Below are 27,697 nucleotides of genomic sequence, written 5' to 3' on the forward strand. Positions count from 1 at the left end.
ACCCACACTCATGTGGGTCAACATTTAGAATAGAGTGGATATTATTCCCAGTTGCACTGAGCAAACACATACTCTTCTGTCCTGCTCTCCGGAGTCACTCCGCGACATCCCTTGGTGAGGCTTAATTAAATCTTTACCACGCACTCTTCTCTCATCCTTCCTCATCTGCCGTGTTGGCTAACGAATGACTCTGTCATGTGTGTAAGCTTAGAATGGGGAAGATAAGGAAGTGGCTGTAAAGGGCTTCTGATTATCGGAATTATTTGTGGTTGCGCTGTGTCTGTGAAATTCTTATGTAAGACTGTCACATCACACCTACAGAAAAATGTTCTTAGTCATAGTTTCATTCGTTCTTTAAACAGTGGCTGATTTCACCATTTGCCTTTTTAGCATACAGCCATCATTCGAGTCCCATTTTATCAAATAGAACAAAACAATTCTTTTGTGTCTCAGTGAGGAGGAAACAGTGATCCCCTTCTTCACATTGACCGTGTTTACCCCCCGTTCAACAACAGTACAATGCAAGGGCCTTAGGTTGTATGTTGTGGTTGGTACAAGTCAATTTTACCATTCAAACACAGCAAACAGAAGGCTGAGGGAAATTAGTGAATAATGCACCGACTAATGAATACAAACACTCTGAAATAGTATTTGAAAGTGTATATGTTGAAAATGGTGGTAAATATTTAAGTATATGTTAGTATAGCTGGCAGCTGGTTGAGGGTGGGGTGCCCCCCCCCCCTGCCCGAAGACAGCTGGGATAGGCTTCAGCACGACTCTTGTGAGGATAAAGCAGATCAGAAAATGGATAGATGGATGGACTGGTATAGCTACACAGGTCAGCCACTACCTTGTCTCACACTTCACAATGATATCCATTACAAGCGCAAAATCGTTTTGCTCTGTGGTCCCCAATCTTTTTTTCTGGTCCATAAAAGTTCATACCCTTCACAGAACGGCAAGTTGCAACCATTCACCGACATGGGCGTGGGGTTTTAGTGGGCCGTCAGAACAAATCAATGCCATTACAATTAACCAGAATCCACTGTGTTTATTTTTAAGTACGTAGCTTGGTAGAAGCACTAACACCATAACAAGGGTAACAACAATGCTGTCTCAGTCACGGGAGGGATACATTTTTTAGCAATATTGATTTTTTTTTTTGCCTGAGGAAAGCAGCCACCAAGTATTAAACTCTCAGGGCGCTTTTATTTGGTGACAAATCTCTTTTTGAAGGCTTCATTGACTCATTGGAGAAGCAGGTTGGGAACCCCTGAGTTAGGTAATTATGCCTCACAACTCATGAACCACACTGCACAGCAATGCTGATGTCTCTACAACTGCTATCAGTCTTCCACTGAAGACTTGGTGCAAGATGTAGGAACATGTTTTGGGGATGATCTCTCGTTTGTAGTTCATCCCACTGATGTTTTAATGAAACTGTGTACTCCACACCAAATTCATCCAACTATAGTTCTATGGATTTATGTCACAGACAAGCTGAGCGAGAAAGAGGCTATTCCCAAACTGTCCCTTACAAATTTCAAAGCATACTCTAATTGTTTGCAATTGTCCAAGTGATTCATCCACATCATTACTTTTGTTGGCCAGTTGGTTGGTAGAAAAAACCTTTTGAGCCACCACCTAAGTTATCAAATTGGTTCAATTTCCACTGCAAGTTTCATTGTGTTAATCAGTGCATCCTATTTACAAGTCCAGATCTCCAAAATGTATTTTTAAAAATAATAAAGCAGGACCTTTAAACATACAATCGAATGCGGTTGTTTATTTTGCTCACCCACCCATCAAATTAAACTTGCAAATTAGCTTTGACACTTTTTTCAACGTGCTGATTTAATTGCACCTTAAATGGACACCATGTAATTACGTATTGTGGTTGGCAACTGCAGTCATCCAGATGCACTTGTGTTCTCTGCTTCATATGGCTGTTTAAATGGGTCAACTCTCGAAATAACCTACCTCTAAGAAGTCGTGAGGCCTCCTGCATCACTCCAAGCACCTTCTCTTTTGTCGCTTTTCTGTTCATAACAGAGCACATATATTGCTAGCACTTCCCTCCCATGCTTTACTTTAGACCTCTTATATTATAGTCTGTAAGTGAATGGCTAAAACATGTACATGTGGGAGAATATTTCATTTCTTTTCTGTTATATTTCATTGGGTAGCTTTGATCATCAGTGAACGGCGCAGTGGCTTCTCTGATTGTATGGGCATCACCCCTTCTAAGCAAATTTAATTTGCAATGAAATAATTAAATAAAGCACTGGTCATCTAAAGAAATGCAAGCAAGCATATTATAGCACTGTGAATACACATTAACCTTATAGAGTGTTGTCATGTAACTTCCCTGGAATTTGGATTTTGCTGTCTTTCTACTTAAGTCTGCACTGAGGTGAGGAAGAATTCAACGTATTTCACACTACATTAAAAAAAACATGTTTAGGCAACCATCTGCAATTATGGATATGGAACGAGGTAGACTCAGTGGACCTTTCTGTTTTGGCCCATTACATTCACATTCACAAAATTTACTGGATATGGAATCCTTTTGCATACTCAACAGCTTTCACTCCTCTGGGAATATGTGATATTAAAGAAGAGGGCCTATTTAATAATCTCAGTTTTATTGAGTTGAAGGGGTTGGATGCCAGTCTTAAGTGCTTCACTGTTTAGCTTAACTAAACTTCAAGCACCCATTTTCTATACCACTTAGCCTCACTATTCTACAGCTGACATTGAGTAAGCGGTGGAGTACACTTTGGACTTGCTGCCGGAAAATTTGAATAGAAACAAACAAACAAACATACCTAAAACAATTTATAGTCTTCTTTTAAGCAAAGAAACATGTTCTTATTGGGAGAAGGTCGGAATACCTACAAAAAATCCACACAAGCAAGAGAAGAACATGCTTTGCAAACTCCACATAGAATTGAAACCCTCAACCTCAGAACTGACCTCAGAACTGCGGCGGATGTGCTTACCATGCCACCCACATCACTCAATATTTAAAGACTTTCTCAGACTTGCACCTATGTAGTTGTCAGTTGAACCAATCATGTTCCTGTCATACAACATTAAAGTATTGCAATAAATAATGATAATTGCGCTGTATTTTTAATACAGCAGGCAGTGCTATCTCACAAGACCCTCATTTATCCACGGTGGGCACACAGACAATGCATGGATTCATATGGAAAGCTGTTACATTGCTGCTTCTTTAAACCGTGTTAACAATAAGCTTTTTAACAATGCAGTACAGTATTTGTCACTTTGTCACTGTTTTCAAATGGATAATATGCAACTGCTCATTCCAATATAAACCAATACGAACCCAATCTGCTTCTCTTTGTTCTATGAATTATCTAATCAGCACAGTATACAGTAGTATCTTGTTCTTGGCAGTTTCAATGCAGGCTTACGCCACCTTGTGGTCAAATGCCTACAAGTACAATTACTTCATTGATTCGTGAGGCACACTGCTACTATTGTAATCAAGATTCGATGAAAGGAGATCTATGTGCAGAACAAAGCAATAGCATCAAAATAATTTGCCATTATTTATTTACCCCCGATATGTTGCGTGGGTTAAATTTTAATTAAAAATAAATCTGGTTACCAATTGGCAGTAATTATTTAAAGCATTCTGCATATTAGAGTCAATTTTATTAGTTTTGTTGGTCACTGACTTTATTGGCATGTGCATATTTCAATAACATTCATTTGCACATCATATAATACAAACATTGCATATAACATCAATTTACATATACTTTTATAATCCACCATCATTTACAATATATATTTTAATTTTGTATAAGCCAGCACTTCAGCGTTTTTTTTTCATTTACAGCTATAATTTTTTTAACTTTATGTCAGGCATCAATTGGCAATCATCTCAATTTCCCACTCACATCTACAAGGATTTTATCTTTCCACAATGAATAAACAATGCATAAAGCAAAAAGTTACATTCACAGCCAAATAGAGCTCCCATATAGGAAATCTGCTCAAAACAAAATAATATCACAGGTCAGTGGCAAGCTTTACCATGACAGAATTTAAAACAATATATAACAATATTTTACAATACACTTAATATATGACAAACAGTTACAATTACCTGTCAAGTGACATGGCAAACTGTCTTAAAAAAATAAAAAGAACCATTTGACATGCATTATGCCAATGCATTAACTCTCAAGCACCAGATTGCTTCATGAAGGAAAATAAATCTTTAAAATCATTCAGACACAATTGCACAACAAAATCATTCAATAATTCGCACACACACAAAAAAAAGAGGTTCAGAAACACACTAAATATCAACTAGCACAGAATAAGAATAAAGGTGACAATCTGCATCAGTCAAGGTTCTGTGCAACACGACAATCTGTTTTGACTCGTTACAGAACATTCCCACATGTATGCACCACAGAGCACAAGGAGTCACTGCAGCTACAACACACAAGGACATCATGAGGAATCTACTGGGTAACCAGGACTCATTTACACTTTGGGTCTTCTCTAAAAAGCAAGATATTGCCGTAATAGATACACACTCAAGTGGGAATAATTCCCCCGGAAGACATTTTAGTGCCTAGAGTTTAGTTTTCCTTTCGAGTCAGGATGTACATATGCAATAATGACCATAGATTTGGTTGTCAGTGCAGAGGAGAAACAACTATATCAGCACACGTGCTTTATCGACGACAAATCTGCACATACAGTTAATTAGCAAAGTACCGGTATGTGTTTATTTTACAGATGGACATACAGTATATATGTGACAGTCCTTGGCTTCATATTTTTTGGGCAACCATTCGCCAGGTGCATAATGTTTTTGACTTCTAAACTATACATTTTTAATAAACATGATTTAAAATTGAGCAGATGTGTTAAAAATCTGTGAATATTTTGCTAACTGCATTTGCTAACTGCATCATTCTGTGCTGCAGCCCAGTGCATTGTTCTGTTTTGCCAAGCCAAAGCCAAGTAGCTGCTTTGTCAAATGGTACAGTAGTTGAATAAAACCTGAAAATACAGTCTCAGCATCACTTACTTTAACCGATTTCAAGTATAACTCTGCTCTAAACTGTGTGCAAATGCATTGTAAATTAAAAAAATAAAAACCTTCCTCATTTGAATGCATGCTTTTCCTCCACCATTGGTAAACAACCACAGGAAACAGAATGGAGGATTCATAAATACAAGTCGCAATCAAGTGGACATCCTTTGAGACGGCTCCATTTGATTGAAGTTTTTTTTTAACTTGTGTTTTTGTGCAAGTAGAAAAAACATGGAAGAAAGTGGGGCAACACACTCACAAGGTCTACAAGGCTAACTTGGCAAGGCTCATTTCAACTAGCCGAACATACGTGACAATACATTTACAAGCGCCAATGTGCAAGATTGGAAAACACAACCATTGCCCCCTGTTGACATGCAGCTAAAACATCACCTTATGGAGCCCAATAACTCAAACAGTAGCCGGACATTCTACAACTTTACAGTCATGTGCGACTATGAGCATAATTGTATTTGGTTGGTTGGTACATCAAAATAAGATTGAACTTAAGAGTCGCAGTGCCAATAAACAAGTGGAAGTAGTATTTTGCGGCCATTCTAGTTTGTGTGTGCTCATGCATATACAGGCGTTTGTGTAGTGTGTGTAGAATAATTTAAGATCGTGGCTAGGCAGGAATGTTTCAGACTTGGTTTTGTCTTCTTGGTTCATTGTGGAATAGGCGCTCTTCAGTGATTACGTACATTTCAATATCATGCTTATATGAATTGGGACAGCAGCAGTCCTTCTGTGTGCCAGGCCTATTTTCTTTCAGTGGGAGCATGGGATGATGATGATGATGATGATGATGCCTCATGTGGTGGGATGCCTCAGAGTGGCGCGAGGGGGGAACGGCGGGGCTCTTTGGCCTCAGACACGGCTAAATACCCACCAGCCGGCGGGGAAGGAGGTGGGGTCTCACCGGGAGGTGAGGCGCCCAGCGCTCACCCCACCGAAACGGTGGGCAGTGGGAGTAGCTGCCCCACAACCCTCCAACAATAATCAGGCGAGGGCCCTGGAAGTGAACCTCGCGAAGCACCAGCGAGAGCCATAGCGGGTGTGGAATCCGGGTGGGGTGGGGTTGGGCGGCAAGTCCCTGATGGGGGCTGATTGCCCAGACGGAGGAGGAGGAGGATGATGATGATGATGATGATGATGGTGATGATGATGATGATGATGATGATGATGATGATGATGATGATGATGATGATGATGATGATGATGATGATGATGATGATGATGACGTCTCAGTCTGAGAAGAGACTGGCAAACGATTTGCGTAGACTGTGTACGGTTTCAGCCTTCACCTCATCCTGGTTAAGGCTGGCTCGTAGCGCTGGGGTTTCTGGAATGTTGAAGGTATTGGTAAGAGATTTGCTATAAAGACAGGAGATGGCAATAGAGGAGAGGAAGCGGCTATTAACGGCATGCAGCAAACCCATGGAATGAAAAGACTGGACCATGGTAAGAAAAGAGGAGAAATGGTATGAGTGGAAACTTCACTTTCAAGAAATGCGTTCACCGTCACTGTGTTTATTCAGGGGATGCTTGAAAGAGAGAATCATAAATGAATGATGCCACTGGATGCTATGTGATGCTTGGTGGACATGGCTGTCATTTATATTATTTATTAATCGAGTTCGCCTCAGTCAAAGCGCTCAATTTATTGATTTATTTACCACTACCTTAAATCAATTGCCTCAAGTGATTTTCTTCCGTATTTTGGTCACTTAAAGAAACATGAATCAAGATCTATGCAAGTTGCTGTGGTCCATATGAATCCCATTTCTTACAGTGAGTATATTTAACTTTTTTTTGGTCAAACTTTGGTATAAGCACCCCTTGGATGAGTTTGGTATGGAACAACTCGAGATCCCTGACTTCAGGGTCAACCTACACTTCTGAGATCCACAAGCACAGACATTGTGAGCTACTGCTTCTCCACCGAGGTCAGTCAACCTCTTTTCACAATCCATCCATTTTCTAAAAGATTTATATGTTCTGGGATCGCAGGTGTGCTGGAGACTATCCAAGCTGACTGCTCCATCGACCCGTCGCCAGATAATTGCACGGCTAGACAAACACGCACGGCACATCTTTTTGGAATGTGGGAGTACGTTTTTCATTTGTTTTGTTGGTTTTGTGTTTTACTATAGCACCAAAAAATGTTCAACCAGGCCTCACTTTCAGTATTTGTTTGATGGGTCTTGATCACTGAAATGTAACATTTTGAAATTGTTGAAGAACAAGAATCATGCACATTCCAGTGAATCATAACAAACAGAAAATAGATGTATCTCATGCCGATATCAATGTAAAAAGATCTGAGGTGTAAGGTTCTCTTCTTCTTTAAATGAATGACATTTTCAACAACGGGTGGTCATATACAGTACACTTGTTTTAGCCGACCAGAAATATTCATTAATATGATGTCCAGATGACACTTACTTACTTCAGTTGTGGGGAACCGCCAAATGCCGTGCTGTCCTGACTGGGTTTTTGTGGGGGCTGGGGTTTTTGTTGCAGTGGTGGGCGTCCCCCAGGACCTCCCTGGCCCTGGCCGGCTGGTCGTGGCTGCTGTGTAGTGGTCCCACCAGTGCGCCCCTGCTGGCCAGCGGTTCTCTGCTGCCCTCCTTGTGATTGCTGTCTAGGGGGCTGAGTAGGTCTCTGTTGCTGAGGTTTCTGACCAGCACCCCCTGATGGAGGTCTTTGTTGCTGCTGTGTGGAAGACTGTTGCCTCTGAGTTGGAAGAGGCCCTCCTTGGCTTCGCTGAGGAGCACCCTGCCCTGGAGGCCCTTGATTGACCTTGGCTTGGGAACTTGTTTCAGCTGAACCCGGGCTCCCTGCAGCTTGCTGGGCCTGTGCAGCACCAGCAGCACCTTCTTGAGGACCACCTGATGGGAAAAGACAATCACAGTCCTTTAAATGGACCACATGAATGGAATTGGAAATGACCAGAAATTGTTCTCAAAACAGTGCTAATTTTTTAAAAGATTATTTCTGAAAAAGCATGAGGATGTACCACTGAATTTTATCTAACACATACAACCTTAGACTTCAAGTGCAAATGCTGATTTTATTACAGTGTGGATCGCATAAACTTATATTGAAGGCTCTCAAACAATAATATTCAAATAAAAATATTGATTGTAATAAATTTGGGGTGTTCTCTAAGACCTAAATAAAATGTAATGATTTGTCAATCCTTTTCAACCGATATTAAAATGAAAACACTAGAAAGATATTTCATGTTCAAGTGTGTAATGTTTAGGGGTGCCCAAACTTTTGGGATCGAAGATCTACTTTTCGATCAACTAACCTCACGGGATCTACCCTTACCGGCGCGCGCACGCATTCACACACACACAAATTTAAGATTTACCTGCTTTATTTTATTTTTTAAATATATTTTTTGTGAAAATGAGACTGATTAGTGTGCAGTGTATATTAACACAAAAAATATATTACTAACATGTACAAAGACACACAAATGGTTGTTTGTTCTTTTTTCTTCTCGACACTCCTCGGATCTACTTGGGACCTGTCTTAGATCTACCGGTAGATCAGGATGTACCTAATGGGCACCCCTGGATAGATATACAGTGTGTGTGTATGTATATATATATATATATATATATATATATATATATATATATATACTAACTATATATATCACTAACTATAGAATGCCATCCCCCCAAACAGTGAACAATAAGGGTCTTGCTAATGAACTAAACATGTTTTTCTGCCGATTTGAAAAGGACACCCCCATTTCCCACACACACCCACCTCTACCAGAAACCACTCTACCTACCCCCCCACCCTCTTTTTCTCCACTACAGATCCACGAACAGGACGTGAGACGGCTCTTCAAGCAGCAAAAGATCAAGAAAGCTCCGGGGCCCGACAATGTGTCCCCCTCCTGGCTGAAAGTCTGCGCTGACCAACTGGCTCCGGTCTTCACACAAATCTTCAACAGATCCCTGGAGCTGTGTGAGGTCCCATCCTGCTTCAAACAGTCTACCATCATCCCAGTTCCCAAGAAATCGGCAACATTGGACCTGAACGACTATAGGCCTGTCGCCCTGACGTCTGTGGTCATGAAGTCCTTTGAACGCCTTGTGCTGAACCACCTAAAGAACGTCACTGGACCCCTGCTGGACCCTCTCCAGTTTCCCTATCGGGCAAACAGGTCTGTGGAAGACGCAGTCAACATAGGTCTGCACTACATCCTCAAGCACCTCGACAGCACAGGGACCTACGCAAGGATTCTGTTTGTGGATTTCAGCTCTGCGTTCAACACCATCATCCCGGAACTCCTCACCCCCAAACTACTCCACCTCTGTGTGTCCCCTACGATCTGCCAATGGAACCTCAGCTTCCTGACGGGACGGACACAACAGGTGAGACTGGGAGCAACAACATCATCAATACGCACCACCAGCACTGGAGCCCCACAGGGATGTGTCCTCTCGCCACTGCTCTTCTCTCTCTACACAAACGATTGCACCTCAACAGATCCAGCTGTCAAAATCAAAGTTTGCAGACGACACCTCGGTCATCGGTCTCATCAAAGACGGCGACGAGTCTGCGTACCGCCAACAAGTGGAGCAGCTGGAGCTCTGGTGCGGCCGACACAACCTCGGGCTGAACACGGTCAAGACTGTAGAGATGATCGTGGACTTCAGGAAACATTCTTCTCCTCAGTTGCCCCTCACACTATCCAACTGCCCTGTGTCAACCGTCGAGACCTTCAAGTTCCTGGGAATCACAGTCTCCCAGGACATGAAGTGGGAAGTCAACACCATCTCCATCCTGAAAAGGGCCCGGCAGCGGATGTACTTCCTGAGGCTGCTGAGGAAGCATGGCCTGCCACAGGAGGTGCTACGACAGTTCTACACGGCAGTCATCGAATCAATCCTGTGTTCTTCCATCACGGTTTGGTTTGGGGCCGCCACAAAAAAGGACAAAATCCGACTTCAACGGACAGTTAGGACGGCAGAAAAAAATCGTTGGCACCGCCCTACCCACTCTTGAGGACTTGCACACTGCAAGAATCAAGACAAGGGCACGGAAAATCCTCCTGAATCCCCCGCACCCTGCCCACCACCTTTTTCAGCCACTCCCCTCAGTCAGACGCTACAGATCCATGCGCACCAAATCCAGTAGACACTTAAACAGCTTCTTCCCTCAAGCCATTAACTCCTTAAACAGTCACTGACATAGTCACTCTTCTTGCACCACAAAATGGTACTACAAAACTACTGGTTACTCTAAAATGGTTCAATGATTTTGTTGTTTACGATGATACTAGTGCAGCGTGTTATACCGGAGACAAATTCCTTGTGTGTTCTACATACTTGGCCAATAAAGATGATTCTGATTCTGATTCTGATATATATATATATACATATATATATATAGTGTGTGTGGGGCGGCCCGGTAGTCCAGTGGTTAGCACGTCGGCTTCACAGTGCAGAGGTACCGGGTTCGATTCCAGCTCCGGCCTCCATGTGTGGAGTTTGCATGTTCTCCCCGGGCCTGCGTGGGTTTTCTCCGGGTGCTCCGGTTTCCTCCCACATTCCAAAAACATGCGTGGCAGGCTGATTGAACACTCTAAATTGTCCCTAGGTGTGGGTGTGAGTGCGAATGGTTGTTCGTCTCTGTGTGCCCTGCGATTGGCTGGCAACTGATCCAGGGTGTCCCCCGCCTACTGCCCGAAGACGGCTGGGATAGGCTCCAGCACCCCCCGCGACCCTAGTGAGGATTAAGCGGCTCCGAAAATGGATGGATGGATAGTGTGTGTGTGTATATATACATTTTTTTTTTTTAAATCCATACAACAACTTCCAAAAATGCTAGGACAAGCTTCATACATCCCCTTTTCTTTTAACTGAATGATAGAGTTTGGCAACTGTGGACACTAAAATGTAATTTGTTCCCATTCTTCCTTGATGCATAACTTAATTTGCTCAACAGTCCGGGGTCTCCGGTGACATATTTTGTGCTTTATAATAACCCAGACATTTCCAATGGGAGGCTGGTCTGGACTGGACATTCTAGTAGTGGCACTCTTTCACAACAAAGCCATGCAGTTGTAACCCCTGCAGAGTGTGACTTGGCATTATCTTGATGGATTATGCAAGAAGTCCTTGAAAAAGATGTTACTTAGATGGCAGCATACAGTTGTGGCCCAAAACAGAGAATACACCACGTCACACTGAAAGATACAGCAACTACAAATGTTTCTGTATTGATGTTTATTTCTTTTGTTTGCATTGGAACACCACAAAAAAAGCTGTGAAAAAAAGACAAATTGGCCATTCCACACTGAACTCCAAAAATAGACTGGACAAAATTATTGGCACCCTCAACTTATTATTTAGTCATACAGCCTTTGAAAAAATAAGATAACTGAAATAAATGAGTTCTTGTAATCACCAACCTCTCGGCTGGAATTTTGGCCCCCCTCTTTGTTTGCAGACAGCACCAAGGTCTCTCGATTTGAAGGGTAACTCTTACCAAAAGCTGTTTTGAAATCTCCCTACAGGTGTTAGTCGGGATTTAGATCCCGACTTATTGCCTGCCCCTTCAGAACTATCCGGCACTTTGTCTTAAGCCATTTAGGGTGTTTTTTGAAGTGTGCTTTGGGTCACTGACCTGCCGCAAGACCCATGACACGCCAGAGACCGTCCATTCTGACAATAAACAGTATATTGTACCCCGAAATACTTGGATATTCTGGAATTCTCCAAGAATTCTTGGAATTCTTGGAATTCTATCAGATTTCATGATACTATGCACAGAGTCAAGGCATCCGGTATGTGCTTTACCAAAACTCTTTACTTTGGCCTCTCATCATCAACTTCAAAAAGAAGATGTTTAGAAAATGACTAATTGGTGCCGCTGTTAAATCCAGCTTCTTTCATCTTAGGCAGCTGGCTAAAGTAAAACCTCTCCTTTCTCATGAGCACTTTGAGACAGTAATTCATGTCTCCGTCACATCTCAGCTCGATTACTACAATGCACTTTGGAGTCAGCTAATCGTCCATTAAGCATTTCAAGCTGGTCCAGAATGCTGCTGCTCACCTCTTGGTACTCGTAAGAGGGAGCACATAACTCCTATTCTGGCATCCCTTGATTGGCTCCCTATACATATTAGAGTTCTTTTCAAGATCCTATTATTTGTTTTCAAATCTTTAAATGTCCTCGCGCCACCTTACCTCTCCGAGCTCATCCGCCCCTACACACCTGCCCGGCGCCCCAGGTCTGCAGACCAGACATTATTAGAAGTACCAAAAACTAAACGGAGGCTCAGAGGGGATCGAACCTTTTCCGTTGCTGGTCCCTCTCTCTGGAATGACTTCCCACTGAACATTCGTCAAGCCCCCTCACTGCCCATCTTTAGAACTCGCCTCAAAACTCACTTGTATTCTTTAGCATTTGACTCAGCATGACTCAGATTTGATCTTAGTTTTACTGTTTGGTGCCTTCTACCACTTTGTTACTGATTTATTGCTTTATTATTGTATATGTGTATGTTAGTTGCTCCATGTACAGCACTTTGTATGCAGCGACGGCTGTTTGAAAGGGCTCTATAGATACAGTTGAGTTGAGTTGACTACAAGAAGCCAATCATATTGCAGCTGGATATTGCCTGCTTAAAAGTCCCCTCAAAAATGAAAAAAGCTCATTACCAATGACAAACACTTTTAGCAATTAACGAAACCTTGACTTTTCAAACCATGATTAACACAATTTGTTGCCCAGCTTTTTGGGAATGTGGTGGAGGCATCAAAATCAAATGGAGAAAATAGTTGCCAAAAAAAAAACACAATATAGTTCATCAGGTTGAACACTGAATATCTTGTCTTTGTAGTCAATTAGTTCTTACCCTGAGGTGAGGGTCGCTGTTGAGGCTGTGGAACTCTAGGTTGGGACACAGGTTGAGGAGAAACTGCTTTCTAAAATGCAAAACAAAAAGAAATGGATGGACAACAAACATTATTTATTCCTCAAATAAGCAGATTAAATGTGACTTTTACCTCTGCCCTCGAGTGTCATGTTTCCTGCTGTCGTAACTAATTTTGCATGGCAGCAGTCAATATGCGTGGTCGTGCTCAGATTTTCCACTGACACTAAAACAACCTGTCCCATAAGGAAATGCTTCAATGGCACTAGACCTGACTCATGGCCCCATGGGGCAGGTGGTGATGTGTTCGAACTGCACATTATATAAAAAGTGTGAATGACATGAGATTGCAGTCTGCAGATAGAGCTCTCTTTATTTTGACTAAGAACCTGGAATTATATATTCATGTACAGACAATGTTGTACATCTATGTGGCCATCTCCCTGCATAATATACTGTGTGTGTATATATTATATATACATATATACAAATGTATATAGCTGCTTTTGTTAAGATTATATTTCTCCTTCAGCAAATATTTCAGTTAAAGAAACGTTGCGCTTTCGATGCTTTGTGCACCTGTGTTGCTGTCATGCAGCCTGTAGAGGAGCTTGAAGCAGGTAGAATCATCTGGTTCATTTTCGAAACCACCAGTTCAGCAATCTGTATACGATCCTCATCCTGCTGGTCACCGATCAGTGGCATTGAGCAGTCATCTACCTAGAAACCAAAAGGACAATGCATTCGTAGGTCACTTTTTTAGCCCGCACAGCCTGCACTTCTTTGATTTGATCATCCCGCCTCCAATGACCTCTATTATGTAGTCCATTCCATCTTTGCCATGAAGAGCCTCCACGGCACAGATATCCAAACCTCCAAAGATGTTGGCACAAGTGTCCACCCATATCCTGTACCTGTAGCATCATGCCGAGCATAACTGTTGGCCTGAATGAGACATTTCACAGCACAAGCACTGGTCAAGTACAACTAACATCATGTGGAATCTTACTTGTCTGACATGGCCACTTGCTCAAGCATTGATGAGCCTGTGTTGGTTTTCCAATTGCCAGAAATGGATGTTCTCCTGTTGATGATAATAAAACTATGTGAGCATTTGCTTTTTGAACAGATGGGAGCTCAAGTGATTACTTAAATGGTCTACTGACATATAGGCCTTGTAATTTTCACCAATCTTCTGAATGCGGACATCATACTTGGCATCAATAAATGGCTCGGATGTGGCATAAGTCTTGGTCAGGGCAACAACACTGGCAATATCTTGAAAGTCATATTGGTTGTCCACTTTCACCTATGGTAGCAAGCATCCAAATATGAAAAAGTAAACATGTTCTCACACATTCTCAATGAAGAATCTGAAATGAAGTTCTACCTTTCCCATTCCTGAGTGAGCATGGCCCATTTTTATCACAACAGGGAACTGAGAGGACGTTATCTAATAAAAGAGTAGACATAGATTATTTTCAACTCTCATGAAGGAAAAAAGCATCTCTCTTGTATTTCTGGAATACATTTTTGATTGTATCAAATGATATCACATTCATTATATGACAAACGGAGGTGTCAAATCCAGGTCCAGAAAGTAAAATCCCTGCCACAGTTTGGCTTTAGCCACAGGTGCTTCGACTCAACTGGCAGGAAAATGAGCTCTAGATTGAAGCACCCACGGCGAAAGCCAAACTATGGCAGGGTTTTTACCTTCTTCACCAGAATTTGACAACCCTGATGACAAATGCAGAAACTCAAATGAAGCTGAAACTGAATTTCCTGAGACAAGACACAGACCATACGTGATTGGTGTCCGAAGGTGCACATGATGGAATATTGACGTGCTGGTCTCGTAAAGGTAACCATGCCCGCATGTTGAAGTGGAGGGCTTGTGTGTGTGTGTCTGTGTGTAATAAATATGTTGGAATTTACCATTTCTTTGTGGTTTGGATAATAAACCTGGTCAATCAGTGGGAACTCCTCTGGACCCAACTGTTTGTGTAACCTTGACATCTGTGCAAACTAGAATAAACAAAAACACAATTCAAATATTTTTCCAACATCAATGCAGATCATCAAATAGAATATGGTTTGAGACTTTCAAACAACCCACCACCCATGGTTTGTCACAGAAATTGTAGACAGAGTGTAAAGAGTTCACACTTGGCAGTCCCGCATATTGTAGACCGATAACTAAGTTTCGGTGGTCTCCATTCTTGTCCATACTGAAAGCATGCTGTCTGATCAGCACAAAGTCTGGTTTAAAGGATCTGGAAAGAAACATTTACAAAATGTTACAAAGAAGGCAAATAGAGTAAATGGCAGATGTATAGAACGATAATACTCTCTTTAAAAAAATGATGTGAAGACAATTGTTTTCAAGGAACAAAGACTCGATCCACAAACCCATCTGTTTTATACACCATCCCTATGAGGGTTGCCTGTGAGCTGGAGTCTATCACAGCTGACTTAGGGACATTGTACACTTATACACTTACTGTGTAATAGTTTGGGGTAGCTCTTTTTCTATAACATGTACTGTATGTGCTCCATTGAATACATTAAAGTCCATAAAAGCATTCTTGTTTTCGCTTGGTTTTGAAAGTTGACTGGCTCATTGTTGCCTGACCTCAACCCCATCAAGCACCTCAGGGATGAACAACGACAGATGGCAAAGTCTACTTTAACCACAAAAAAATAGCACAAAAAAATATCATAGAGGATATTGCCATTGTTTCATTTTCATTTCTTGTGGGTGTAGTCTATATTGTGTCCATCAACATAAGACAAAACTGTACCACCATAATAGCCATATTAGACACCAATCTAGAGTGAACTTGCACTTACTTGGTCACCTTATGGCCGTTCCTAATTGCATCAATGCTGACTGTGTAGGTGCCCGACGAGTCAGCCACCAGGTTGATTTCAGAAAATTCTGCCTAAAAAGAAAGTGATGAGATTTAGACACAACAAACAATTTCATCTACTGTACAACCACGTTGACCGTGACAAATCATAACAAAACAAGGTACAATCAAAATTGTCAGTCAGCCTCCTAATACCCTTCATACATGGGAATTAATGAAAATTAGAACGAAGGATCAAATTAGAGGACAAAGCCACCAAGACAGAGAGAAGGAGTACAAAGAATTAAAACCTTTTGAATGTTTCTATATTGTCAAAGTCAAAAATAATATTTCAATTTGAAAATGAGCAATATCTTCATTCACATTTGCCTTGCATTTTCTTTATTACTTACTGACATAATCCAGGATTACCGGTACTTAAAATGTTACTGGACACGTTGTTATAAATCTAATTTACTCAGATAACAAATAAGTACATCCTAATAATAATACCTCACGGATAAATGTAAATGCTCTTTGCTCTTTGGACAGCACAAGTGAACACAAAAATAGCAATGTCATGTCAAGTCTAGTCAAGTCAACAGTATTTATAGAGCACTTTCAAACAGCCAACGCTGCATACAAAGTGCTGTACATGGAGCAATTTAACATGCACAATAAACAGTAAGACAAATCGGTAATAAAGGCGGTAGAAAGCACCAAACAGTAAAACAAAGAACAAATCTAAGTCATGCTGAGTCGAATGCCAAAGAATACAAGTGAGTTTTTAGGAGGGTTTTGAAGATGGGCAGTGAGGAGGCTTGCCAAATGTTCAGTGAGAGGTCATTCCAGAGAGAGGGACCAGCAACAGAAAAGGCTCGATCCCCTCTGAGCCTCAGTTTAGTTCTTGGTACTTCTAATAATGTCTGGTCCACAGACCAGAGGCGCCGGGCAGGTGTGTAGGGGCGGATGAGCTCAGAGAGGTAAGGTGGCGCGAGATTATTCAGAGATTTGAAAACAAAGAGGACGATCTTGAAAATAACTCTAAAATGAATGGAAAGACAGTGAAGTGATGCCAGAGTAGGAGTTATGTGCTTCCTCTTACGAGTACCAGTCAAGAGGCGAGCAGCGGCATTCAATGAGCAGAGCCAATGTACAAAATGTTATCATGTAACACCTACCTGTTCAACCTTGATGTCATATTCACCACCGTGGACCTTCTTTCCTCTAAAAACTCTCACCCTTTATGAGAAACAAGGAAAGAAATCAAATGTTTATTCCTTAACGTCACATATGCAATGTGGTGTCATGTGCTTTGCTTATCCTGATTGGAAATTTCTTTGAGTGCGAAAACATTGACAAACTTGTATGATTTGAATACTGTTTTTATGCAAGAGCTATGTGGAAACTTCAACCTCCCAAAAATAATAAAATTCAATCCAATTATTCAGCTTCAATCAAAACGGAGCACAGAAACGGCTATTGTTCTGGACTTAGATTGTGCAGGTGTACCTAATAATGTGGCCATTCGTAATAAAACAACTACTATCGGTTTTCTAAACTGCTTATCTGAGAGTCACCCAAGGCTGTGCTCTCCAGCCTGATTTTGTTCAAGAGGCACGGTACACCTTAGACTGGTCACCAGACTGTCAAAAGAGTTTCATTGACGCTGTGTCTGTCACATCGGCATGTAAGGTTACCCTTTCAAAATCAAATGCAAAATACAATAAGTGACAGAAACCTGCTTTCTTACACTTTGGGGAAAAATAAGTCAATTACATTCATTATAGTTAGCTTCAGGTCCCTGTAGTGCATGTAGTACCCTGAAACAGCATGGAAACATTTTATTTTTGGCCATGAAAAATAATAGTTAATGTACACAGATGTCCTGCTCAAATAAATCTTATGTAGGACCCTTGTGAAGACAAGTGGTATAGAGAATGCATGGAAACATGAACCAGAATTGTTTTGAATGTGGGAGGAAGTCAGATTACTTCGAGGAAACGAGCAAACACACAAGCAGGCTGAGATTTTAACCCTAAATGTCAGAACTGTATGGGAGGCAAATATGCTAACCACATAACCACCATAATGTCCTACACAATACCTGATGTTCATTTGCAAGACTTGTTTTTGATGGATCATTTTTCAAAGCTTACGTCGTCGTGCTTGTGTCAGTCACATTGGCAGATCCCGTCTGTCTTATTTTTAACTTTTAGATATCCAATGTAAAAATAGAAGCAAATGACACCAAGACCCATGTTTATACCAATTACCTGGGAAAAATAGGTCAATCATCTTGAGCTCAAGGTATTTGTGCAAACAGGGCTATGCATCCTTTTATAGCATGCAGAACATGTATGAATATTTATGGTCATGGAAAAAAACCCGTTATATTTACAATATGCTGATACTGTTCAACAGAGACAAAGGTAATGGGACACGTTGTGGCCCACATTGCAGTCTAGACTCTTCTGCTCTTACCAGTCGGTCTGCTGGTCGTCCACCACCAGGAGGATCTTAGCACTGCTAGAGACCCCCGCCCGGTCGGCCGCTTCGGATAAGGTAGCTGCGGCGGCGGCCGTGGTTTGCTTGACAGCATTGGATATGGACGAGAAGAAGCCAGAACCTCCGCCCGCAGACTGTTGCTGACTGACAGGCTGGCGTCTCTCCGAGGGCCCCGGAGACACTGCGGGGCTCGGCTGCTGCTGAGGCGGGGGCTCGGCGCGCTGTAAATCGCCCATGTAGCCGTTGGGCAGGTTGGACATGAAATTGCTGTCTGAGAGTCGGCGACGAAGGTAGTTCATGATGGAGACTCTGAGGTGTGAAAGACGACAAGAAAAAAACGTGTCCGCCCACTGGATGCGTCGCACAAGTTGTCAAGTCTAATTGGAAGGACCATGGGCTATTTTCCCCTCATACATTAACGGGAAACTTAATGTATGGCCAATTATGAGCAAATATACATTTACATTGTTCACGATTCTGAATTAAATCGATGCCGCTATATTTGAGAGTGACTCATCACGGATGAAATTGGAGTGAGCAGTGAGATTTGATTTGACTAAGCAAAATATGGTCTGAGTGTCTGCGTTTACTGAATGAAGCTACTTGTACGACGAAGCCTACCTGGGAGTGTATCCAAGTGATCCGCCTTAAAACTGTGTCGATGTTTTACAGTGTTCCACAGGAAGGACCGCCCTCGGTTAGGTGTATTATAATTCACAGGTTTGTCCTCGAAGGTCGTGCATCAATCAAAAGTGATTCCTGCTTAACACTGCCGTGCCCTGTGTCATTCCCCTCCGGTCACAAATTTTCCACATTGCCCTGCGTCACCGCGGTGCGTTCAATTGAGGCTGGCGGGCGGGGTTGGGTAGACTGCAAAATGAATCTGCATCAAGTTACATAGGTTGGGACAACACGTTTCCGTTATTTGCTCTTATTTTCAGCTTCAAATGACAAATCAGCGCCGTCGACACAAATTCGATTATGAATTTTGAAAAACCATGCTAATCTATCTATATCGATGTTCGATTGGCTATGTTTAGAATATAGCAGCGCATGCGATTCAGTTATTCCTGGTCGCTCTGCCCGAAACACTTCCGGAAATGTGGAGTGTATGTGCGACTTTACGGAAGTTTATGAGCAAAGACGCGAAGTGATGCTGAGGAGAGAAGCCGCAAAAAGGGGCCTGGCTCTGTCAGACATGATGCCTCCTGTTGCCTCAACAAGCATATGGATATTGTATTTCTGCTGCATCCCCGATACGTCACCCAAAGCAACAGTGGTATTTTGACTTAATACAATATTGTTTTTCTTTGTCTTTTTGACAGCAATATTACAGCTGCACAATACAATGTGAGCAATATAAGAGCTTTTGGGGGGGGGGGGGGGAATCTCAGATTTAATGTACACAGTATTTTACAGCTGCACTGCATCACTCCGAGATGTGCAACCTGTGCTATGGAAAAGTGGTATTAACATTTTTTATAGATGTTACATTGCCTCCCTGTATGTGCAAAACATTTGGAGTTAGTCTTAATACAGGCCCATAATCTTGTTCTTTTGAACATTCATTCATTTTATACTTAGCCATCTCACATGAAAATTTTGCAATATAATGCAAGAGTTACCAACATTTTAGATGTTATTTTTTATAAATTAAGATATACTGTGTACTGATTAATGCAAAGAACTATCACTTTGATGCACAGTGTTACGATCGGAATAATCTGCATAGGAGTGGATCCCACAAATGTAGACTGAGATAAAAGTATTTGACAAAAATGTGTATTTACAACTACAACAAAAACCAGGAAGATTGACAAGGTACAAATGAGATCGCTGGTACTCTGAGCCAGGCATACCGTGAATAATAAAAGGCGCTTGCAACCGGCAAGGAAAAAAATCTACAACATAGATCGCTTGTCAAGAAAACCAAATCACAAAGAAACACAAAATAAGTTTTTCCATAAACCTCGGAGAACGCTTTTTTAATTATTATTTATTTATTTTTGTCATTGACTCGATTGGGTGTACCTGACCTCTGTGCTCATGAATCGCGTGTGGTGAAGCTGAGGAACTGTTATTTGTTTGAGAATAAACAGGTGTTTGCGGAAACTCGAGAAGTCTTTGCTCCTTCAGATGTCCGGCGGCACATGTACAGGGTTGGTTTGTTGTTTGGCTCACACCACCACATGTTACAGCATGGCAGTCCATAAGTAGTCCGAAGATAATGATTATAATGCTTGACATGTGCGCCACTGAAGGGAACGCCCTCCACTCCCGCTGGAGCTGACAACAAAACACAAACATTTCAAAACCATGACACACACTGATCATGCAAATGATTTCTGACAATAATTTAATGTTTTAAAAGTTTATAGGACACAGAAAATAGTATTAAAAATGATTCTTTCTACAGCAGTGTCCCATCACTGAGTAGTTCATATTATACTTGAGAGTAACTTAATGCCCATGTGCATCTTATTGGTGGGCCCTTCCTGACGAGATACAGTCTCTTCCAAAGGTATTGAGAATTATAGCTTTTATTTCATAGTACAGTATTTTCATCTAACAATGTTAAACAACTCTGGACAGAGCATCTTTTGTTTAAAGCCAGACACTTTTCAAGCGAGCAAAGGTATTGGAATTGTCCACCCATCCATTTTCAACACTGCTTATCCTGAACAGGGTGGGAGGGTTGCTTTGGAACCTATCCCAGCTGACTTTGGCAAGGCAGACTATAACCTGAACTGGCCGCCAGTCAGTCAGAAGTCACATATAGAGTCAACCATTCCCACCCACATGCACAGTGAATGAGTGAGAACTGATTGCATGCTGCCCGCACAGAAGTTAGGCAAGTGTACCACTAGACCATCAGCGACCTGATTTAAAAATCTTTCGCAGAATATACATTTCTTCATTTGAAATACTTTTCCACCGTTTACTCAGGCATATTTCAGTTTGTGTTTGTTTCTGGGGATTTCTCCTTTCAGTCTCCTCTTGAGGTAAAAGGCAGGATCTACTGGGTTAACGTCAGGCCATTGACATGGCCAGACCTTCCACTGAACTCCCTTCCCCACTCCTCACGGAAATCCTTGGTGGTGTTTTCAGTCTTTATTTGGTCATTATCATAATGCTACTCCCAATTACTTTGGATGCATTTTTCTGTAACTTTCCTGACAAAATGGCTTTGTAAGTAAAATTTCAAAGTAAGCTGCCAATCTAGGTGTCTAAGTGTGTTAAAATGAATGAATGAATGAATGAATAAATGATTGAATATGTATTCAGAAAATCTCCAAATGTGTTGCGCAACTACGTATTCCAGGGACATAAAAGGATATGCAGAAATATCAAATGATCCTCCACTAGATGGCATAAAGGGACAGATAATCTGTGTTTCCATCCATCCATTTTCCGAACCGCTTGATCCTCACTAGGGTCGCCGGGGGATGCTGGAGCCTATCCCAGCTGTCTTCGGGCAGTAGGCGGGGGACACCCTGAATCGGTTGCCAGCCAACCGCAGGTCACACAGAGACAAACAACCATCTACACTCACAATCACACCTAGGGACAATTTCAGAGATTTTAATCAGCCTGCCACGCATGTTTTTGGAACACGGGAGGAAACCGGAGTACCCGGAGAAAACCCACGCAGGCCCGGGGAGAACATGCAAACTCCACACAGGGAGGCCGGAGCTGGAATTTAACCCGGTACCTCTGAACTGTGAAGTCGACACTGGACTACCGGGCCGCCCTGTGTTTCCACCTATTGCCATTCATATACAGTCATACAAGAATAGCAACTGCAGGTCCAAATGGCGATGAGATTCATTCATTCATTCATTTTCCGTACCGCTTGATCCTCACCAGGGTCACGGGGGGTGCTGGAGCCCATCCCAGCCGTCTCCGGGCAGTAGGCGGTGGACACCCTGAATCGGTTGCCAGCCAATCGCAGGGCACACATAGACGAACAACCATGCGTACTCACACTCACGCCTAGGGACAATTTAGAGTGTTCAATCAGCCTGCCATGCATATTTTTGGAATGTGGGAGAAAACCCACGCAGGCCTGGGGAGAACATGCAAACTCCACACAGGGAGGCCGGAGCTGGAATCGAACCCGGTACCTCTGCACTGTGAAGCCGACGTGCTAACCACTGGACTACCGGGCCGCCTGGCGATGAGATGATCATTTTTACTTCAGGACGCAGTACATATGTGGCGTTTTTGGGGGCGATGTGAACGTGAGAATTTTCAAATGTAAAAAAAATGTCCCTTGGCTGAATTTAGATAAACATTGTTAGCGCAATGATTCTATTGGCATTGTCTTCAGGGTTGATTCATCACAAGATCACTTTTAGGCAGAAGAAGGCAGGCACTCAGTCAATTATACAAAAACTTTATTGCAAATGTACATTTATGAAGTATGGCTTGCATATGGGACAAAAATGGGGCAGAGCTGAGTATGAGGGGCCAAATGTGTATAGTGTGGACTGACTCTATGCAACAAAGAATTGAAGCTTTACACTTTTATTTGTGACTAGCTGTCCAACACTTGATGTAAAGCCACTGGAAATTTTGAAGGGGGAAAAATGGAATATCATGTAGTAACAATTTTCCAAGCTGACGCAATTGTCAGGTCATGTTTGTAGACCTCATTTAAGATTTCAAATATTTTGGTAGCCCCGTGTGTTTTTCCTTAAATAATTTACCATCTTCTTGTTTGTGTAGATTTAAATACAGTGCATGTGATGAATGTCATTGTGATAATGATGTACAGTAATGAATGTAGTTATGGCATAAAAAAATCAAACCGCATTGACATCAATTGAATCTATATATCAAGGGTCACCTGAATTACAAAATATGTGCATTTGTGTGCGTGTGTGTGTGTGTGTGTGTGTTTAACCTCTGCCCTGCCAACTGAACCTCCTGCAACCCACTTGCCACATCAAGTAAACCTGTCTCGAGCTGCCATTGGGAAAGAGTCCGCATATCGACAACAGAATAATACTTCTATGTAACTTGGATGATGCAAAGAGTGCCTAAGGAGGATGCCATTTAGCAAAATGTAATCTATCATGTTGTACATGTTGACACTCCAGGGCATGAATGAGCAGCTTTTTTTTCCAACGTTTGACCCAATCTTGCTGACAACTGTTTCAATAAAATACAAAACACATCCGGCACTGTTTTGATTTTACATTTGAGCTGTCATAATATATGAGGCGTTGTTCAGTTCTTTGTTCAAGACGTGGGTGTCATTATGTGACCAGGAACAGAAGCTTGTGGATTAGCAGTGTGCCACACTGCAGATGTGTGCGTGTATGGGCAAGTTGTAGAAGGGCTTGGAACTCTGGTGGGCTCACCACACAAAAAAATGCTGTTTGGTGAGATTGCACTCCAGAGGGGGCTGGGGGGAGGCGGGGCGGGGGCGCAGGTACAGGGGGCACAAAAGCTTCAGTTCACTTTCTTCATGTCTCAAGGACAAATTAATATCGATTCTTGAGTGTAATTTATGCAGAAGAGGGTTTTATATTAATTCTAATTTAAACATCAGCATTCTGACATTTACCAGCCTCGGAGCTCGAGTCCCAATCTTCAACCTGTGTCTGCTTTCCTCTTGAAGGAAAACAACAAACACAATGTAATGTAGAGCCTTTGATTGGCTCTCCCAGTAGCCAATAGGAATGCAGGGAATGTGTCCCTGGGAAGCATCATCCTCTGTTTGCACTCACCTGATACGCTACCTGGTTGAGAGCGCAGACCCACAATCTCACTACCTGTTCCAGCACGGTCCACCGCTGAGGCTCATTTTGTCCCGCATTGTCGAGCACTCAGGTGTTTACTCTCTGTCTTGGACTGTACTTGAAAAAAAGGCAAGCAGACATGGCTGTGGCAAACTTCCACTATATTACTCGCATGAGCAGCGGCTTCAAGGTCTACATTTTAGAGGGTAAGCTTTGCTCTTTGCTTTTAAATCCTTCATACAGTAATATTATGGTTGAGCGGCGTCATTTTCACACGACGATCACAGAAACATCATTTAAAATTTTAAAGTTAAATTGTCACTGCTATATAATCCGTCACATCATATCATGCAAATTATGTGTTTTCTAAGGAAACAGAATATAATGCTGACAATATGTCTAAGATTAGATCCTCTCAGCTGTGTTGTCATGTGAAACCCGAATTGGCTCTTTGAGATTAGTCGTCATTGAATGAACAAATGAAAGAGTAATGCACCCTATTCCTTTCCTAATGAGGGAAAATATCCATGCCCGAGGCTGTAGAAAATCAGCAAAGGTGTGGTTAAACCTGCCCCCACCTCCCTCCCTCCACAATGGCAGGGAGTAGCTCACAGGTGTAGGGAGCATTAAAGCTCTGTGAACAGGTTTTATACAATGCAAAATAGATCATCCTCCATTGTATTTGAATCACTAAGCTTGTGGCAGGCTACTTCTCTTTTGTTGCACTAACTGCATGATTTGAATATAGTCGAAGGACTGGCATCAAGGTGAATTTGAACGTGTTAACAAAGCAGCCGGTATAAACAGTAGCCAAAGAAAACGTCTCAATACGCATTCTATGATTTACTCTGCAAGTCATTTCACAACATGAGGGCAAACTGAATAAGCTGTCGCATAACATGACACATGTATTCATGACACAAATTATCAAATTATAAATATGACCAAAGTGGAACAGGATTATATTCAATTGTCGCCGCTATGTGTCACCTGGTGTCTCAGATGAAATTCATTCTATGATAAAAGTGTATTCCTCCATCAATACAAAATGTGTTGATTGCCCCTTCGAAGGCGTGACCGGGACAAATGCCAGTATTCAAGCAGGAAAACAACATTTACCGTTAGCATTGAATCAGCTGTGTCGTGTTGTAACGCTCACAGATCAGGTCGATCGAGTTTTGCAACTTAACGGAGTTTGCAATAAACGGTGAACCCGGGAAAAAACAAGCAGTGGATCAAAACAAGCAGCCCTTTTCGACTGTTAAATGGAAGTCGTCCCATAATTTACACATCCCAATTCAGAATATGTTTTTAGCAAATGATTACAATATATGGCATATTGTGTTCCCATTCTTAATGTTTTTCTTTTTTTCAGGTCAGCCTCATCTGAGAAGTGAAGACAGATTCAGACATATGTCAAATGAACGAACTCGGACCCCCACGGTGTATCCCAAACGCAAGCGCAGCCACGATAGATGTCTCACTCTGGAGGAAAGGTTGGTGTAGTGGTTGCATTCAAGCTCACACTTTTTGTTTCCAACATTTCTCATGGTAATATGACCATTTTTTGTTCATTTATTTCAGGCGCGAACGGGTGCTAGGCAGAAACAATGGTAAAGCTACGCAGAGAGGAGCAACTGTAACAGCACCACCAGTACCACCAACAGTCATGATTACTAGCCCTCAAAGTCCCACTTCCACCTGGAGCCCAACACCCAGTTCAACCAGCCCTCTGCCCTCTCATGTGTACTACACCCCAGTCATTGATGAACCTCTTGCCCTCATCAAGAAACCAAGAAAGGACCAGGAACCAGAGACCACAAAAGAGAAAACTAAAAATGCCAGTTCAAGTCAGATGCAGGTAAAGAGGTTGGGGGAAAAAAGAAATATAATTTCAAGGTCAATCAGGGGGTCATAATCTATGGCAAATACACAGTAGAATACACTTTATTTCATTCCAGTCTCAGCATAGTTCCAGGATAACCACCAGTGTCTTGTGCAGTCAGTGAATGCAGTTGTACACACGCAAGCTCTAGCTTGTCCAAGCTATGCAACCCATCCAGATTCAGGAAGAAAATGTGAGCAATGAAGGGAAAGAATCCCATCAACAAGACCAAACAAAAAGCTCAGACTTTTATCTGTTTATGTACTGCGGGTGGGATCTGTTCTCTGTTGGCAAACCAGTTCAAGCAGTTCTTAAATCATCTTGTCTTCAGGTTAAATTCATAAACTACTTTTGAAAGATTGAGATGTTTTATATTCATCGTCGAATGCGATATCAGTCCCGAATGATGGAAATACAATTGAGTGACTATCATTTCAAAAGAAATGCTATGGAATTTGAAGGGGGTTTCTACATAGAGTTGCATTGTTATGAATCCGGAAAGGTCACACCAGCATTTTATTTTTAAATAACCATCACCATACATTTCTTTTCAGATACGTCCCTCTGTCATCACTTGTGTCTCTTCATTAAGAAAGCCCACCGGGAGCTCCGATGCCCACCAGAGTCAGTCATCAGGTCCGTCTCACTCTTGTGATTTGAGCAACCATACACTTGATCATGCGTCACAAATAATGAAATTATACTAACCCTCGCACAAACCCACTGGAGGCTCTGTGTTCAATTTTTTTATCTTTACGTGTTTCCTGTTTCAGTAATCTCCAAATGCAACTATGACCATGTGGTTGAGGAGCATTTCCAGAGGAGCCTTGGTGCAAATTACCAGAAAACTCACTCCCAGCAGCTCTCTATCAGCGTGTCAGTCGACGACCACTTTGCCAAGGCCTTGGGAGATAAGTGGCTGCAGATTAAGTCCAAGTCTTCCTCCTGCTCCTCTACACCCCCCAGCAGTCCGAGCATTACTCACTCACCGGCCTATATACAAAGCCCACATCCATCCGTGAAAGAATCTGCGAGCAAATCGCCACCAGCCTCCAGTCATTGGTCTGTAAATTAACTCACAATTGACCTCCGACCTCGGCAGGGAATTGACTTTTGACATATTAAGTTTTTCACGCAGCTTGTTGACCAATGGGCAGTTTTTAAGGGTGATGTCAGATTGGACCACTGCGTGCCTTCACTGATGCAGGCAATTGGTGCATCATTACATTTCTTTCTTCAGCCTACCAAATGGTATGATTGAAGAATCATCAAATAATTCCTTCACATTTCCCATGTTTGTTTCTTGTCATGTCACATTGCATTTCATTGCATTATATTTATATTAATTTCACTTTATGGTTTACATGGCAGGCCTATACTTGATATGTATTTTGTGATTACATTTCTGATACAGAAGAGAGACCTTAAAAAGGCTTTGAAGACTTTGGGAAAAAAAATAAAAATGTAAAATAAAGTTGTTGTTTTTTGTTTGTTTGTTTGTTTGTTTTTATTTGTCAGGACACAAAGCTTCTCATTCACAACATACCCATGATATGGGTAATTATTTATTTATGTATTTATTTTAATAGAATCAAAACATCAAGCAGAAAACTCTTTTGGGAATGTGAATATTGTTGATCTTCTTAAAACTGGGAAGGGCAGTGCCGCAGACAAGTCCAGTGAGTCAGTGTGTGTCTGGGACACGTCCGG

The 27,697-nt window shown here is 41.9% G+C and overlaps 2 protein-coding genes across 4 annotated transcripts; one reads left to right on the forward strand and one right to left on the reverse strand.

Moving 5' to 3' along the window:
* Positions 1–4,624: 4,624 nt before the first annotated feature.
* syn1 (synapsin I) lies at positions 4,625–19,218 on the reverse strand. Of its 3 annotated transcripts, none has more exons than XM_052068598.1 (14): positions 18,977–19,218; positions 18,332–18,664; positions 17,029–17,089; positions 15,849–15,940; positions 15,115–15,271; positions 14,934–15,023; positions 14,386–14,448; positions 14,162–14,304; positions 14,005–14,079; positions 13,807–13,909; positions 13,575–13,715; positions 12,978–13,047; positions 7,536–7,977; positions 4,625–6,460 (listed from the first exon to the last, which is right to left on the reverse strand). In XM_052068598.1, exons 2-14 carry the CDS (start codon positions 18,652–18,654, stop codon positions 6,331–6,333), a joined length of 1,890 nt encoding a protein of 629 aa, XP_051924558.1. In that variant the 5' UTR covers positions 18,655–18,664; positions 18,977–19,218; the 3' UTR covers positions 4,625–6,330. The 3 variants fall into 3 exon arrangements, with proteins under 3 accessions (XP_051924558.1, XP_051924556.1, XP_051924557.1); XM_052068596.1 differs by having other exon boundaries at positions 4,625–6,428; positions 18,977–19,217; XM_052068597.1 differs by having other exon boundaries at positions 4,625–6,428; positions 7,532–7,977; positions 18,977–19,217.
* A 4,858-nt stretch (positions 19,219–24,076) lies between these two features.
* On the forward strand, positions 24,077–27,472 carry vgll4l (vestigial like 4 like). Its single transcript, XM_052068599.1, has 5 exons — positions 24,077–24,308; positions 25,478–25,598; positions 25,687–25,963; positions 26,542–26,623; positions 26,761–27,472. Exons 1-5 carry the CDS (start codon positions 24,242–24,244, stop codon positions 27,060–27,062), a joined length of 849 nt encoding a protein of 282 aa, XP_051924559.1. The 5' UTR covers positions 24,077–24,241; the 3' UTR covers positions 27,063–27,472.
* The last annotated feature ends 225 nt before the right edge of the window (positions 27,473–27,697 follow it).

Source organism: Hippocampus zosterae, chromosome 6, assembly GCF_025434085.1.
Source record: "Hippocampus zosterae strain Florida chromosome 6, ASM2543408v3, whole genome shotgun sequence".
NCBI lineage: Eukaryota > Metazoa > Chordata > Actinopteri > Syngnathiformes > Syngnathidae > Hippocampus > Hippocampus zosterae.